The sequence below is a fragment of the Lepus europaeus genome, chromosome 21 (assembly GCF_033115175.1).
Source record: "Lepus europaeus isolate LE1 chromosome 21, mLepTim1.pri, whole genome shotgun sequence".
NCBI lineage: Eukaryota > Metazoa > Chordata > Mammalia > Lagomorpha > Leporidae > Lepus > Lepus europaeus.
The window spans coordinates 13571672-13585308 of record NC_084847.1 but is presented as its reverse complement, the minus strand read 5'-3'; the positions used below and the strand labels follow the sequence as shown (position 1 = coordinate 13585308).

The window sequence follows — 13637 nt, the reverse complement described above, 5'->3', positions numbered from 1 at the left end:
CTCTCAAATAAATAAATAAAATCTTTTTAAAAAGTTTTATTTGTGCACTTACTTATTTTTGTAAAAATATATTCAAATTTTAATATTCTGAAATTAACATTTTTTTTTAACCCTTTGGATCATTACCACCAGAATTTGAATTGTGAAAAAAACCGTTACTGTAACAGCAGATTTAGGGTTTTTTACAGAAATGAAAGCGAAATAAATCTTATGGCATAAATATGTCACCACTGGTAAATTATGAGCATCTTTCTCATCCAAATGTGCTGGCCTTTCAACAGCCCCTCCCCCCCACCCCACCCCCAGTACATGCATCCAGCTCTCTGCTGTTTTGGTAACTTCCAGTCGCTTGGCCTGCTTCGCTTGGTTCTTGTTGCCGTAGTTAGGACGGGCACGTTCTTAGCGTGGTAGCTTCGAATTCTGAACTCTTGCTTGGGTGCCTCTTGCAATGTGGATGTGAACCTTTGACCCAACAGAAATGCGGTTCTCAACAGGAAGTCAGTCTGCCCCCACTGGGGGCATTTGGCACCATCTGAGACATTTCTGGTGGTCTCGTGGGAGGAGCAAACACCCTACAACCGACAAGGCACCCCAAGGATTTCCCAGCCCAAGCCATCCCACGGCAAGACTCAGAAGCCCTGCACAGGGACTCCTGCGAAGGTAATGGAGAGACTGGAGCTTCCAGGGACAAGCAGGGCAAAGCACTCGGGGACACAGCGCAGGTCAGGGCAATGTGGCATCTGGACCTGGCTGCCGGGCATCCTCTCAGTGCACGGTCAGGCAGAGTGGAGACGCCATTCCCAGGGGCAAAGCCTCCAGCAACTGCCCCTCCCTTCGGGGGATGCTGAGCTATACACCTATCAAGAAACAGCCAGGCAGACGGGTTTCCACTCTTAGCAACCAGGAAACCGCACAGATACCCTGGCTGTGTCACTGGAGAGGAGACCGAGCCGCAAGCACCATGTTCTTTGCACACAGAATTCAAACACAGGCAGGGAAGGGGTGCGGCTGCACCTTGGGAACCCCAGGGGCCTAGGCTGTGACCTCTCTGTTCTGTGCCGCTCCCAGAAGGTCCCCACTGTTGATGGCTCCCTACAGAAATGACTCTCGGCAGTGCCTTGAGTTATTTCACTACTTCCATCATTTTAAAGAGACAGCACTCACATCTCCCTGGCTCAAACCATCCTGTTTGATCTTCAACCTGGTTAGAGAGTCAGGTGCCCCTTCGTCCCCATCAGGGACTGAACATTTGAGGATAAGCATTGAAGAACCATACAGGTGGAGGGGGAACATGCAGGTCCCAGGAACACCGTGTTAGGAACAGGCTGCTAGAGCTCTTACACCCAAGGCGGCGAATCCGGCTACGCCGTGCCCCTCACTGCAGGTCACTGTTGGCTCTAAGCACTGCTTGGGCCGGAGTAGGCAGGATCAAGGCCACATCTCACTGGCTTCATGCATCCTGCTACACACCTGCGCCTCTGCCCTGACACCTCTCTCTCAGGTCGGGCCAGTGAACAGCCACTGCTCGGCAGAGAGGAGCAGGGAGGTCATCCCGGCCACCAGATCCTCCAGCCTGGAAGTCACTTACGGGCACACAGCTCACTGGGCAGTCAGTCACAGGGAGAGGCAGGCCTGCCACGTGCCTGGCAGATGGAGAACTGAGTAACCAGCAGTAGAGCTCAGCACCAGCTGGCAGGCACATCACAAACATTGTTTCTAACCTTCAGGGCACTCGGGAAGTAGCACAGATGCTGTATTGAAGGAGATAGGCAGAGGGCTGAGCAACTGGCCCCAGAGCACACACCTGGCGAGGGAAGCCCTCAGCGTTTCCATTGCCATTAGATCAGTGAGAACACAAAAGGGGAGGAGCCTAGGGCCGGAACAAGACTTGGAACTCCAATCTGACTCTGGGGCCCACGATTCCTGTGGACTCCGCACTGCAGCTGGGGCACGGGCCAGGACCATGCTCTTCACAGCAGCTCACCCACAGCCACGCCCAGTGACCTCCCTCTGAGGAGCTAGATGCTGGGGACACAAAGGACTAATGGGGGTCCTGCTGTGGGTGCTCAATCTGCTAGGGATCACCAGGTGGCAGCAGGGCCCAGCCTGAAGGTCCCTGCACCCCTGAGCCTGTACCTGGCACAACACCTGGCCCCACCTACGAAACGCTGACAGGGACAAGAATGAAGGATGGGAAGAGAGGGGCTGAGAAAGGAACAGGCTAAGGTTTCAAGGCCTTTAAATCCTGACTTTGCCACCTCCAGGAACCTTGCACAAATGGTACCACATTTTCTCACTCAAAAAATTGAAGTGGTCATCAGTACCCATGATGCAAAATCACTGATTCAATGGGACCACACATCTAAGAGTTTAGCTCCATGTCTGATGCTATGGTTTGGCTGCCTTCCCCCTCCAAACTCCCACTGAAGTTTCCCATGGCAGTAGTACTAAGGGCTAGGCCATGAGGGCCCCCCTCTTCCACCACAGGACAAGTTTCTCTCCTCCAGAGGACACCATGATCAAGGTGCTACTTTAGAAATGGAGACAGCCTCATGGCCGCCCAGACTGGTCCTGGCATGGCAGTGCACACACAGGGACCAATGGGCACAGCAGAGGACCACTGGGCTCACAGACGTTCATCTACGCGGGATGGGACACACACACTCCTTTTGGAGAAAGGTTAGCACTGGTGTGGAAGTGACATGTAAGCTGGCTTTCCAGACAGGCATTCCAGGTGGGGGCACATGTGCCCCCTCAGAGGTGGGGCCCGTGTGGCTGGGAAGTGGCGGTTAGACAGAACATCCATGTGGGACTCTGGGGGTTAGGTCTCCCAGCTGATCTCCCAGGGAGGGTGCTTCGCTGGGGTAAAGAGTGGTCTCTCACGTGGCCTACCCCAGACAGGAAGTACATGCTCCTGCTTGGCAGTCCTCCCTGAGGGATGAGGCAGAACAGCCTGAAGGAGGACATCTGGCACGCACTGCTGCAGCAGGCCTGGGTGTTGCCTTTGATCTCTTGCATGGCAAACTTTCAGCTGCAGATCAAAGGCTCTCTGGATGTCAAGTTTTGCTTGTTATGTTCAGAAAGGGCACAACACCTGTGCCCTGTTATGTGGATGAGACACAGGACTCAGGCACTGGGTCCCTTTTAGTTCTTGAAGACCTCAAAGTGCCCTGGTCCACTTCATGATCGGTGGTCAACCCTCTCCCCACCCCCGTCCCAAGATCCCTGCTAACAGCAGCCAGCAGTGAAGGGCTGGGATCACCCCACAAGGGAAAGCACAACTTGTCTCATTCGGCCAACAAGAGCCTCAACTGTCTCCAGATAGTGAAACCCTGGGGGCTAACCACAGCCACCCAGCCCCAGGTCACAAACACCTCTGTTCACAAGGCACAAGAAACTGGTCAAGACCATCTTGCTCCCTTGCCAACAAGACCTGCACTGGATCCCACAAAACAGCAATGCTCCATGGAGCCACTCACATCCTCCTGCAGCACTGGAAGTCAGGAAGAGGCTGCGGAGTAACTCCATCAACATGGATTTATTATTTTATCTTGTGCCTCTGTGCACCAGGCTGGGGGCCAGACCCCACTAGACAAAACAAGCAGATATGCCCCACCATCTTGGATCCCCACTTCACCTCTGAGCTCAACAAAAATTGAGGGGGCCGGCGCCGTGGCTTAACAGGCTAATCCTCCGCCTTGCGGCGCTGGCACACCGGGTTCTAGTCCCGGTTGGGGTGCCGGATTCTATCCCGGTTGCCCCTCTTCCAGGCCAGCTCTCTGCTATGGCCCGGGAAGGCAGTGGAGGATGGCCCAAGTCCTTGGGCCCTGCACCCGCATGGGAGACCAGGAGAAGCACCTGGCTCCTGATCAGCGTGATGCGCCGGCTGCAGCGGCCATTGGAGGGTGAACCAACGGCAAAAAGGAAGACCTTTCTCTGTCTCTATCCACTCTGCCTGTCAAAAAAAAAAAAAAAAAAAAAAGAGGGAAGAGCACACCTCAATTCTGGTCTACTGAACCCTCAAAAGGCCTTCGGAATGTGAAGCCCTGAGTCAACACTTAACTCATCCTCATCTAACGACCGGGGCTGTTACTGCCTCCAAGTCCAGCCTTCCGAACTCCTGGCTGTTCCACACAAGGTGGCCCTTTTAGTTAAGTGAAAGCCATCCCAGATGGAGACGCTGCACCGTGCTCCCCGCCAGCCACTCCCACAGCAGGCGCCTTCTAGAGAAACCAGACTCTCTCTCCACATCCTCACTAAATCCTCTATGGTTTCACCTCCATTTTCTCTAAATGGTCTCTGCAATTAGACTGAGCACTGTGATATCCATAAAAAGCACAGCCTTCCAAAAACAGGGGTTCCGATGAAGTATCAACTGTTACTAGCGCGAGTGCCACACCCTGGGAAGATTCACAAGGCCTGGGCTGACATCTCAGTGCCTCCCACTAGCAGGGGAAGTGGACTCTGAGACACAAACTGTCCACACCAAGGTACTCAGGACAGCTCCGCAAGCCACTAGCTCTCACAAAGTTTTTAAAAAAGATTTATTTGAAAGACAGAGTTAGAGTTTCCCTTCACGGGTTCACTCCCCACAAAAGACCAACAGCCAGGGCTGGGCCAGGCTGAAGTCAGGAGTCCAGAATTCCATATGGGTTTTCCACACAGATGCCAGGGAACTAAGTATTTCTAATCCAGCAGGGAGCTGGATTAGAAATGGCAGTGGGCACTGCAGTTGGCAGTTTACAGATGCCACAAAGCTGGAGCTGACACATACATTTCATTAACCACACCAAACCATTTAACACACATAAAGGTCTTTAGGGAGTAGTTAATTGTAGAAACAAAGGTACTATAGCACAAATACATCCGAAATAATTTTGCATCTAAATACCTGAGTTTTTAAACCTTTATCCATTCTCAACCTAGGAAAGTTACTTCTCTACCCCAAATCTTACTCCTCCTCTTTTGCTTTGCACCTATCCAGCAGGGTTAACACCAACACTATCACAAGACACAAAGCATCCACCACGTGAAAAGAGCCCCACTATTATTTAAATAATGTGGTCAACTAGATCCAGTTGCCAAGAGAATACAGATGGAAAAGTCAAACTCAACCCTTCTGAAAATTCAACCCTAATCAAGACCAACTAGTTCTCAGCACCTGCCAGCCTGGAGTCCAGACCCACCCTGCTTTTTGGCCCAGAGGAGGCTGTGAACTGCCCTGTCTGCGCCACCCACAGATGCAAATACAGCTGATGTCTCTTTAGCCAGATCTACTCAACCAAAATCTAGCCCATGCTGTTCCCAATTAAAGTGTGCTGTTAAAACATACAGGGTTTGCCTACTACAAAAAATGAATCCCTCTTGGTCAATCACACGTTGAAATTAACATTTCTGACACACTGGTGTTCCGACCTAAAAACCAGGCCCAGCCTCATTTACTTGGCTTCCCTCCGCCGTTCCCACTCTTCCCAGGCAAGGGGCCCAGCAGCCTCCACCTTCATATCCGTAATCCTCCAACAGTTCAAGTGTGAAGAAACCCTCCCTTTGTTCAAGAAAATCTGCTAACAGTCTACATTCACCCACCTGGTGATACACTCAAGAGTAAAAGCAGTCTCCAAAAATGTTTGGAAAACGATAATCGGACAAGTTCACTCTGAGTGGCGTCTTGGTGGGCTCGGCTGCCTGCTGTTTTCTGCGGCGCGCAGTACACAGTAGGCAACTTTAACCAGCTAGTCAGGACTGTTACTGTAGGAAAGGCACTCCCAAGACTCCAGGAGACACTGCACCACCCAGACCCAGCAGACTCATCTCCCCCCGACCAGCCGGGCAGCGGGGCACTCACAGGCCTGTCTTGTTCACGTTGGCCAGGAGCATTCACCAACGGTCACGGTGGCTGCACACCGCTAGACACTCCTGCTACGCTGCTCTAAAGGTTCAAAACGACCAAGTGGAAGCACCAGAGTCCATTGAGCTTTTATTTGTATGCCTGTGTTACATCCCTAGAAAAAGAACCCCAGGATCTTCCCTCCTGTGTGTTTTCGTCGTGCTTCTTCATGGTCCATGATGCCAGCTGAGGTTGTCAGTACAATGAAACTACGGGGTGGAAAAAAAATGCTGGTGAGTTTAATGTTCCAAACAGAGGTGATTTTGGGTGTAGCACACCTCACAACAGCGGTTAACACGCACCCACCCTGTAAGGCACTCCGGAATACTGGTGCCTCCATGGGCTGGCAGTTCACAAGCACAGCTCCAGGATCCGAGGGCCCAAAGCCAGGGACCCAGCCACACAAACACAGCCCCGACCTCCACTCTGCTAACACTGGGAAACAAGCTTAACTGAAAACCCAAGCACTCTAACATCAAAATGTGATATGGAGTTTAAAGCATTAACGTAAACGTGAGCCTAACATGCGTTTCTGCGACTCTGTCATGACAGGGAAGCTATCAGAGACCTGCTGTGGGCAGCATCTGGCCACCCCACAGGTGTACTAAAAGGATTAAGATAACACAGAAGATGGCTATGACTGCCCAGGGTCCCAGGGTCCCACGGTTTTGAAGCAAGGAAACAGACCTGAACATGATGAAGACTTTTTAAAGCAAGTTTCCTAGAAATCTGGAGCTCAGAAATGATTCTGGCCATCAGTCTAGGATTATGTGAGCACATACGATATGTGCTCACATAATATGCCATGAACCAAAGAGAGACAAAACCAACTCACCCAAACTGGCGGGATGGAAGCAGATTATTCTGCCATTTTTCTAGATCTTTCAACTGCACGTCAAATCTGGGGCTGATCACTCCACACTGTACAATGACAGGAGAAGAACATTTCATTCACACTTCATCAATCAGAAAAACCAAGAAACACAAGGTGGCATAACTGTTATATTTAAAGGGGCTGGGGCTGTGGCACAGCAGGTAAAGCTGCCACCTGCAGTGCAGGCATCCCATATGTGCACCGGTTCAAGTCCTGGCTGCTCCACTTCCGATCCAGCTCTGCTATAGCCTGGGAAAGCAGTAGAGGATGGCCCAAATCTTTGAGCCCCTGCACCCATGTGGGAGACCTAAGAAGCTCCTGGCTTTGGACTGGTGCAGCTCCAACCATTGCAGCCAATTGGAGTGAACCAGTGGAGTAAGACCCCTCTCTCCCTCTGTAACTATGTTTCAGATAAATAAAATAAATCTTAAAAAAAAAAAATGTAGACAAAGTCAAGGAAGAGGTGGAAGGCAGGGCAATACATGGCAGTGTCAGGTCAGCAGCCCCTGTCTCAAAGATCAGAGTAAGGCCAAAATGAACTTGTAGAGGTCTCAAATCCTTTAGCAAAATACTAGAAGATACTAGGACAAGCTCCAAAGGCTCTGAACTCAAAATTTAAGGATCACTGCTCCACACCAATGAGGTACCATTTTATACTTTTCTGTGGTATGGTGCCCCACGATCCAGGCTACTTTTTCCAAACAAATCCGGACCTAGCAACAACCACCCTCCCAAGTGTCAGCCCTCCAAGAGCACTGTACCCAAATCATAAGATTATGTGTATGCAGACACTATTGCAAGGTCCGTGTCCAAACGCCATCTCATAAATCCCTACTACACTGAAAGCTCTCACTTTACGCCCCACATCCATGGGAGAACAGAGGCCAGGCAGCCTCACAGTGAAAACCCCAAAGGGCTAAGTCAGCAGCCCACAGCTGTGCGTGGCAGAGGTTAACCCTACTCAAGAGTTCAAGTGCTTCTGTTCCTCCCGCAGGCCGTGTGTGGAGTCCAGAGAACGTGAAAATGGGCCTGTCAGAGCCACGTGGGAAGCCCGCTCAGGCTCTGCTGTTTCCATTCCGACCCCACACTGAAGGCAGGCACACAGGGATAGGCAGAGGGGAAAGCAGGTCTCCCTCCAAGCAGGAAGTCCTTCAGCATGCCTCTACGGGCAGCACTCGGCAGGTACTCCAGCACACCCTCTCCTAACCTGGAAGAAACTTTCTTCAAGATTTCCATCCTCTGGTTCCACTGCTCAAATAGCCGCTACAGCCAGAGCTGGAACAATCCACAGCCAAGCGCTTCCTCCGGGTCTCCCACGCGAGTGCAGGGGACCAAGCACTTGGGAACTGGATCAGAAGTGGAGCAGTGGGACGTGAGCCATGGCAGCCCTGCCCACTCTCCGCAGCACCAGCCTCACCGAGAGGAATCTCAAGGTGATCAGGCCAGGACCAAAAAGCACCTTTGCCCCTAAACACTGCCCTCACCCCCCAGCTGCATCACTTCGTTCCCACAGCAGGGGAAGGAGCAGATCCACCTGCTCGTGTGGGGCAGACACAGGTTATCCCTTAGAGAGGACTCAACTGAGGTTCAGAGAAACTAATCCCAAGTCAAGTGTTCTTGCCCAGCCACAGCATCTCAGGCAGGATACCCTTCAAAGTACTGGCACCAGCTCTCCATCACTAACAAGCCAGAAAATCTTCACACAACTCAAGCGCGAGTTTGCAGATTTCCAAAAACGGGAGAAATCCCAAAATGACACACATCCCTCCCACTAGGGGGGATGGCACTGTGGCCCAGCGGTTAACACCCTGGCCTGAAGTGTCAGCATCCCATATGGGATGCCAGTGGAAGATGGCCCAAGTCCTTGGGCCCCTGCACCCGTTTGAGAGGCCTGAAGAAGCTCCTGGCTCCTGGCTTCAGATCGGTGCAGCTCTGGAGGCTGCAGCCAACTGGGGAGCGAACCAGCGGAGGGAAGACCTCTGAGTAACTCTTTCAAATAAACAAATCTTAAAAAAAAACCCGCACTATGGGTTAGACTGAGAAATAATGGTTTTTTCCAAGCCCCACGTTGAGGTTGGGGTCTAATGGTTACAACTACAGCAAAATGACAGGAGCAAACTATCCTTACCTTCTTTCAAGCCGGCTTCATCACAATAGTTTTCACTTAACCCTCTCTAACCACACATGAAGCTCACTAAGAAAGCAACTATGTAAAACAAAATGTTGGGCCAGGAAGTAGAACCTATCACTCCAGCCCCTGCTACCAACTTCATTTCTTCTAGAGGAAATCAAAGCTCTCCTAACTTTGTGGCCGAGAGTATCTCAAACTCCCAGCAACTCTGACACCCGCAAGCCTGGGCACACAGCGCAGTCACAGCTCTGCCAGCGTCCCTGGCTTCCACACTCCTGCCCCTCACACACGCAGCTAGTAACCCAAAGCCAGGCGGCCAAACTCTCCCAGTAGCCTACGCTGACGACAAACCAGACTGAAAGACAGCACAGAAAATTCATTACTCAGATTTAGAGAACCCCACTCACTCACAAAACAACTCCCAACGCCTCCCGCTGAGAGGAAGCACGCCCGGGAAGACAGGGAAGCTGAACACAATGGATGGCGGTAACCTGTTCTCCCACCGTTTGAAGTAACCAAGAAACGCAAGCTTGTCACATACTACACAGTACTCCCAACCCCTAAAAGCACACGAAAGAACCCTAAGGGCTCCGATGTGCAGAACAAACAACCCTTACCTTGTTTAACCTGCCGGTGAGGTTCACCACGATCTTCCCAGCTCTGTGATCGTCAATGATTTCAAACTCGCCAATGTAACCTGTGGAACACAACTGTTAGCCAGAGACTCAATCCCACTGCTGCTTGCCAGGCCCTCGTTCTGCCAGTGTCCTCCGCACCAGCCCAGCAATCTACAGGATGCTGGACCAACACCCCAGCCCATCCTACGGTGTGATCTACAGAATGCTGGACCAACACCCCAGCCCATCCTACGGTGTGATCTACAGGATGCTGTACCAACACCCCAGCCCATCCTACGGTGTGATCTACAGGATGCTGTACCAACACCCCAGCCCATCCAACGGTGTGATCTACAGGATGCTGGACCAACACCCCAACCCATCCTACGGTGTAATCTACAGAATGCTGTACCAACACCCCAGCCCATCCTACGATCTAGAAGGAATTCGGACCAGCAAGCGCCAAGGAAACCCAGCAGCTCCTCTCCACAGCACGGAGGTCTGAGCAGAGGCCCCGAAGGCCTTTCCCAGGCTCCCAAGCACAGCAGCGGCTCCGACGCCCCCAGTTCAACTGCCTCAGCTCCCAGGGAGCCCGGTGACCTCCCCAGGGGCAGGCTCCCGACGCCAGCCCAGCCAACACTCACCATGCTTCATCATCACAGTCAGGAACCTGACGATGACCTTGGAGCACGGCCTGATAAGAACCTGGCGCTTGCCTCTCTTCTCGGCATTGTTGATGCTCTTGAGAGCATCGGCCAGGACGTTCATGCGCACCATCGCGGCTGTTCGGGGAGGAAACAGAGGGTTTCACCGGCATTGCCAACAGCACACACACACACCCCCAGCCATCCCAACCCCACCACGACCCGCACCCTCGACCCTCCATCACCCACGAACCGCCTTCCACAACCAGCACAAAATCCATTAGGGTCCCAAGAAAAAACCTTCAGCGTTGGCGGGAATTCCCGGTTACTCAAACAGAAATATCAACGACACGCGGGCTTTCCTGGACGGAAGCCGACATCGCCGGCGGTTCTGCAGATGTCTTCACGTCAAGTCTGCTGCCACCGACCCTGCCCCTTAAGCCAATGCACTTCCAGCCTCGGCTTCCTACCCGGAACTCGCTTTCAGCTTAACGCGATTCAATGAACACGGCCCCGCGCCGTCCAAAGGCGTGTACAGCAGCAAGCGTATCACCGCGGGACAAGGGACATACACTTGTTCACGAGCCATCAGAGCGGACTCCTGCCCGTCGCAAGCGCCCACAGCCAACTCTCGACCCGCGTTCCCCGCCAAGGGCCTCCGAGCGGCAGCTGCACGCCCCACCCCGGCCACCGTCTCCGATGCTGCCCGCAGGCCGGAGCCACGGCGCTACCTCAGCCGATAAGGCAAAGTCCAAAGGCCGCCGGCCGAGCCAGGGCCACCGCTGGTCCCCGGCCAGTCCAAAGCTCCGGCTCTCCCCAGCGCTGCGGCCTGCACCCCACGAGCCAGGATCCCCGGGCGCAGAGCGTGGAGTGCCTGGGCATGGCTGTCCCCCGCGCCTGCCAAGGCCCCCGTAAGACCAGAAGCTCCGGGCCGCCGGGAGTCCGGCGTTCTCTCAGGACACCGAAACGGAGCCTCAGACTGCGGGATGGCGCTGATAGCTGGCGGATGGTGTTGGAGCCCGCGGAGAGAGTTACTCACCGGCACGGAAAGATGGCGGAAAGAGGACGGGAGGAGCGAGAGCAAGGAGTTATGGGAAACGCGCGGGCTATCGCGAGACTTTTAAAGGCCCAACAACCACTGCCTAGTTGGAGGAGGAGAATGAAGGGGCGGAGCCTCCTCAGGGGTAGGCAGTTGAGAGCCGATGAAATCGACCTCTTCCGGGTGAAGCCTAGGGGAGGGCTCGGAGGGTTAATTGGAAGCTCGACTGCGTTTCAGCGCTTCTTGTGCAAAAATCCAAGGGCCAATAACTACTGGATATTTGCGGGTTTGTAGTGCGGTGACAGGTCACCACGGAGAATAAATCTTTATGCTTGTGATTTATAGACTGGAAGGACCCGCAGGAAGTCGGCCCTAAGAACGAGGATGGGAACTTTTCCGACTACCTTTTTGTTTTAATGTGCGCTGTCATCATTTGAAAGGCAGCCACACGGGAAAAGAATCGTCCACCTGCTGCTTCACGCCCCACGTGCCTGCCATAGCCAAGGCTGAGCCCGGCCAAGACCAAGCTCTGGGTGTGGGATAAGTGATGGGAGAGCCGCTGGGTCCATCGCCTGCCCCCGTTTTTTGAGATGTGTGCACATTCTAACATTTATTTACTTTCAAAGAGTTACAGAGAGAGGGAGAGGCAGAGAGAGCTTCCATCCGCTGGTTCATTCCCCTGGTGGCCGCAACGACCAGGGCTGGGCCAGGCTGAAGCCAGGAGCTGTACCTGGGTCTCCGGAGAGGGTGCAGGGGCCCAAGCCCTTGGGCCGTCTTCAGCTGCTTTTCCCAGGCCCTTAGCAGGGAGCTGGATCAGAAGTGGAGAAGCCGGGACTCGAACTGGGACCCTTATGGGCTGCCGGCACTGAAGACAGTGGCTTTACCCGCTCCTCCACAGTGCCAGCCCCTCCCTGTGGTTTTGACTCTCCCTAAATATTAGAAGTTACTTGTTGGGGCTCCGGACTTATTTTTCCCCCCATATTCTGGGATGCACAGTTCGGAAGGAAGCCACAAGAGTGCTTTTATCCACTTTCCTGTACCTGGACAAGAACCAATCTGAGTTACTCTTGTCCTCTGAACACTCCCTGGACTTAAACCGGGCCTAACAGAACTGCCTCTTCCAGGTTAATGCAGAGGCCAGATGAGATAATGGTGGCAAGGGGTTTGCGATGGCTGGCATACAGAATGGAAACAGCATGGGGCTGTGGCCTGGAAGAAGTGAATTCTGGCCCCGCCTGTATTCACAGTAACTTCCCTATGTCCCTGCTTCTGCCCTCTCCTAAGCACCCGTGTCTTAAGAAGTCAAAACAGAAATAGTTATCCAACTTGTTGAAGATACTAGTTCCTTTGTGGAGATCTGGCTCTAGGCAGGATGGGTAGGGTAGAGGTCTGGACTTCCAATTGTCCTGCTCTTTTAACACTGGATGGAGATTTCAGGATGACTGTGTAGGAAAGGGGAAATAGGGTGGAGTGGAAATGAGGCAGGGCACTGGGAACTTGACTCACAAGGTTGATTTAAAAAAAAAAAATGGGTTGTTTTTAAATTTTTATTTATTTTTGGACCAGCGCTGTGGCATAGCAGGTTAAGCCGCCGTCTATGGTGGCAGCTTATAGGTGCCCTTTTGTGTCCCAGCTGCTCTGCTTCTGATCCAACTCCCTGATGCACCTGGGGAAGCAGTAGATGGCCCAAGTCCTTGGTTCCCTGCAGCCATGTGGGAGACTCGGAAGAAGCTCCTGGCTCCTGGCTTCAACCTGGCCCAGCCCCAGCTACAGTGGCCATTTTGGGAGTCACCCAGCAGAAGGAAGATATCTCTCAGCCTCTGTCTCTCCTCCTCTCTGAAACTTTCAAATAAATTAATTGAAAAAAAATTTTTAATTTCTAAAGATTTATTTATTTGAAAGGCAGAGTTAGGGAGGCAGTGGCAGAGGTAGCGAGGTCTCCCACTGGTTCACTCCCCAGATGGCTGCAACGGCTGGAGCTGTGCAATGCAGTGGCTTCAGACAGAATCTTAACCACTGTGCCAAATGCCAGCACCACTCGGGTGATTTTTGTTTTAGACAAACCTGCTGAGAGGTTTTCAAACAGGATCAATCACTCTCAAAGTCGTTAAAATAAATGGTAACCTTGGCCGGCACCGCAGCTCACTAGGCTAATCCTCCGCCTTGCGGCGCCGGCACATCGGGTTCTAGTCCCGGTTGCCCCTCTTCCAGGCCAGCTCTCTGCTGTGGCCAGGGAGTGCAGTGGAGGATGGCCCAAGTGCTTGGGCCCTGCACCCCATGGGAGACCAGAAGCACCTGGCTCCTGCCATCAGATCAGCGTGGTGTGCTGGCCGCAGCGCGCCTACCGCACAGCTCGCTGCAATAGCTGTCCCACCCCCCCCATCCGGAACACAGGACCTGGGCGGGAGGCAGGCCCAGGGCCTGGGATGAAGCCAGCCCACTGAG

At 53.0% G+C, this 13637-nt stretch overlaps 1 protein-coding gene across 1 annotated transcript; it reads right to left on the bottom strand.

Moving 5' to 3' along the window:
• Positions 1 to 5964: 5964 nt before the first annotated feature.
• RPS15A (ribosomal protein S15a) lies at positions 5965 to 11293 on the bottom strand. The gene is made up of 5 exons (XM_062180352.1): positions 11193 to 11293; positions 10154 to 10291; positions 9510 to 9589; positions 6723 to 6808; positions 5965 to 6096 (listed from the first exon to the last, which is right to left on the bottom strand). Exons 2-5 carry the CDS (start codon positions 10284 to 10286, stop codon positions 6003 to 6005), a joined length of 393 nt encoding a protein of 130 aa, XP_062036336.1. The 5' UTR covers positions 10287 to 10291; positions 11193 to 11293; the 3' UTR covers positions 5965 to 6002.
• Between the last annotated feature and the right edge of the window lie 2344 nt (positions 11294 to 13637).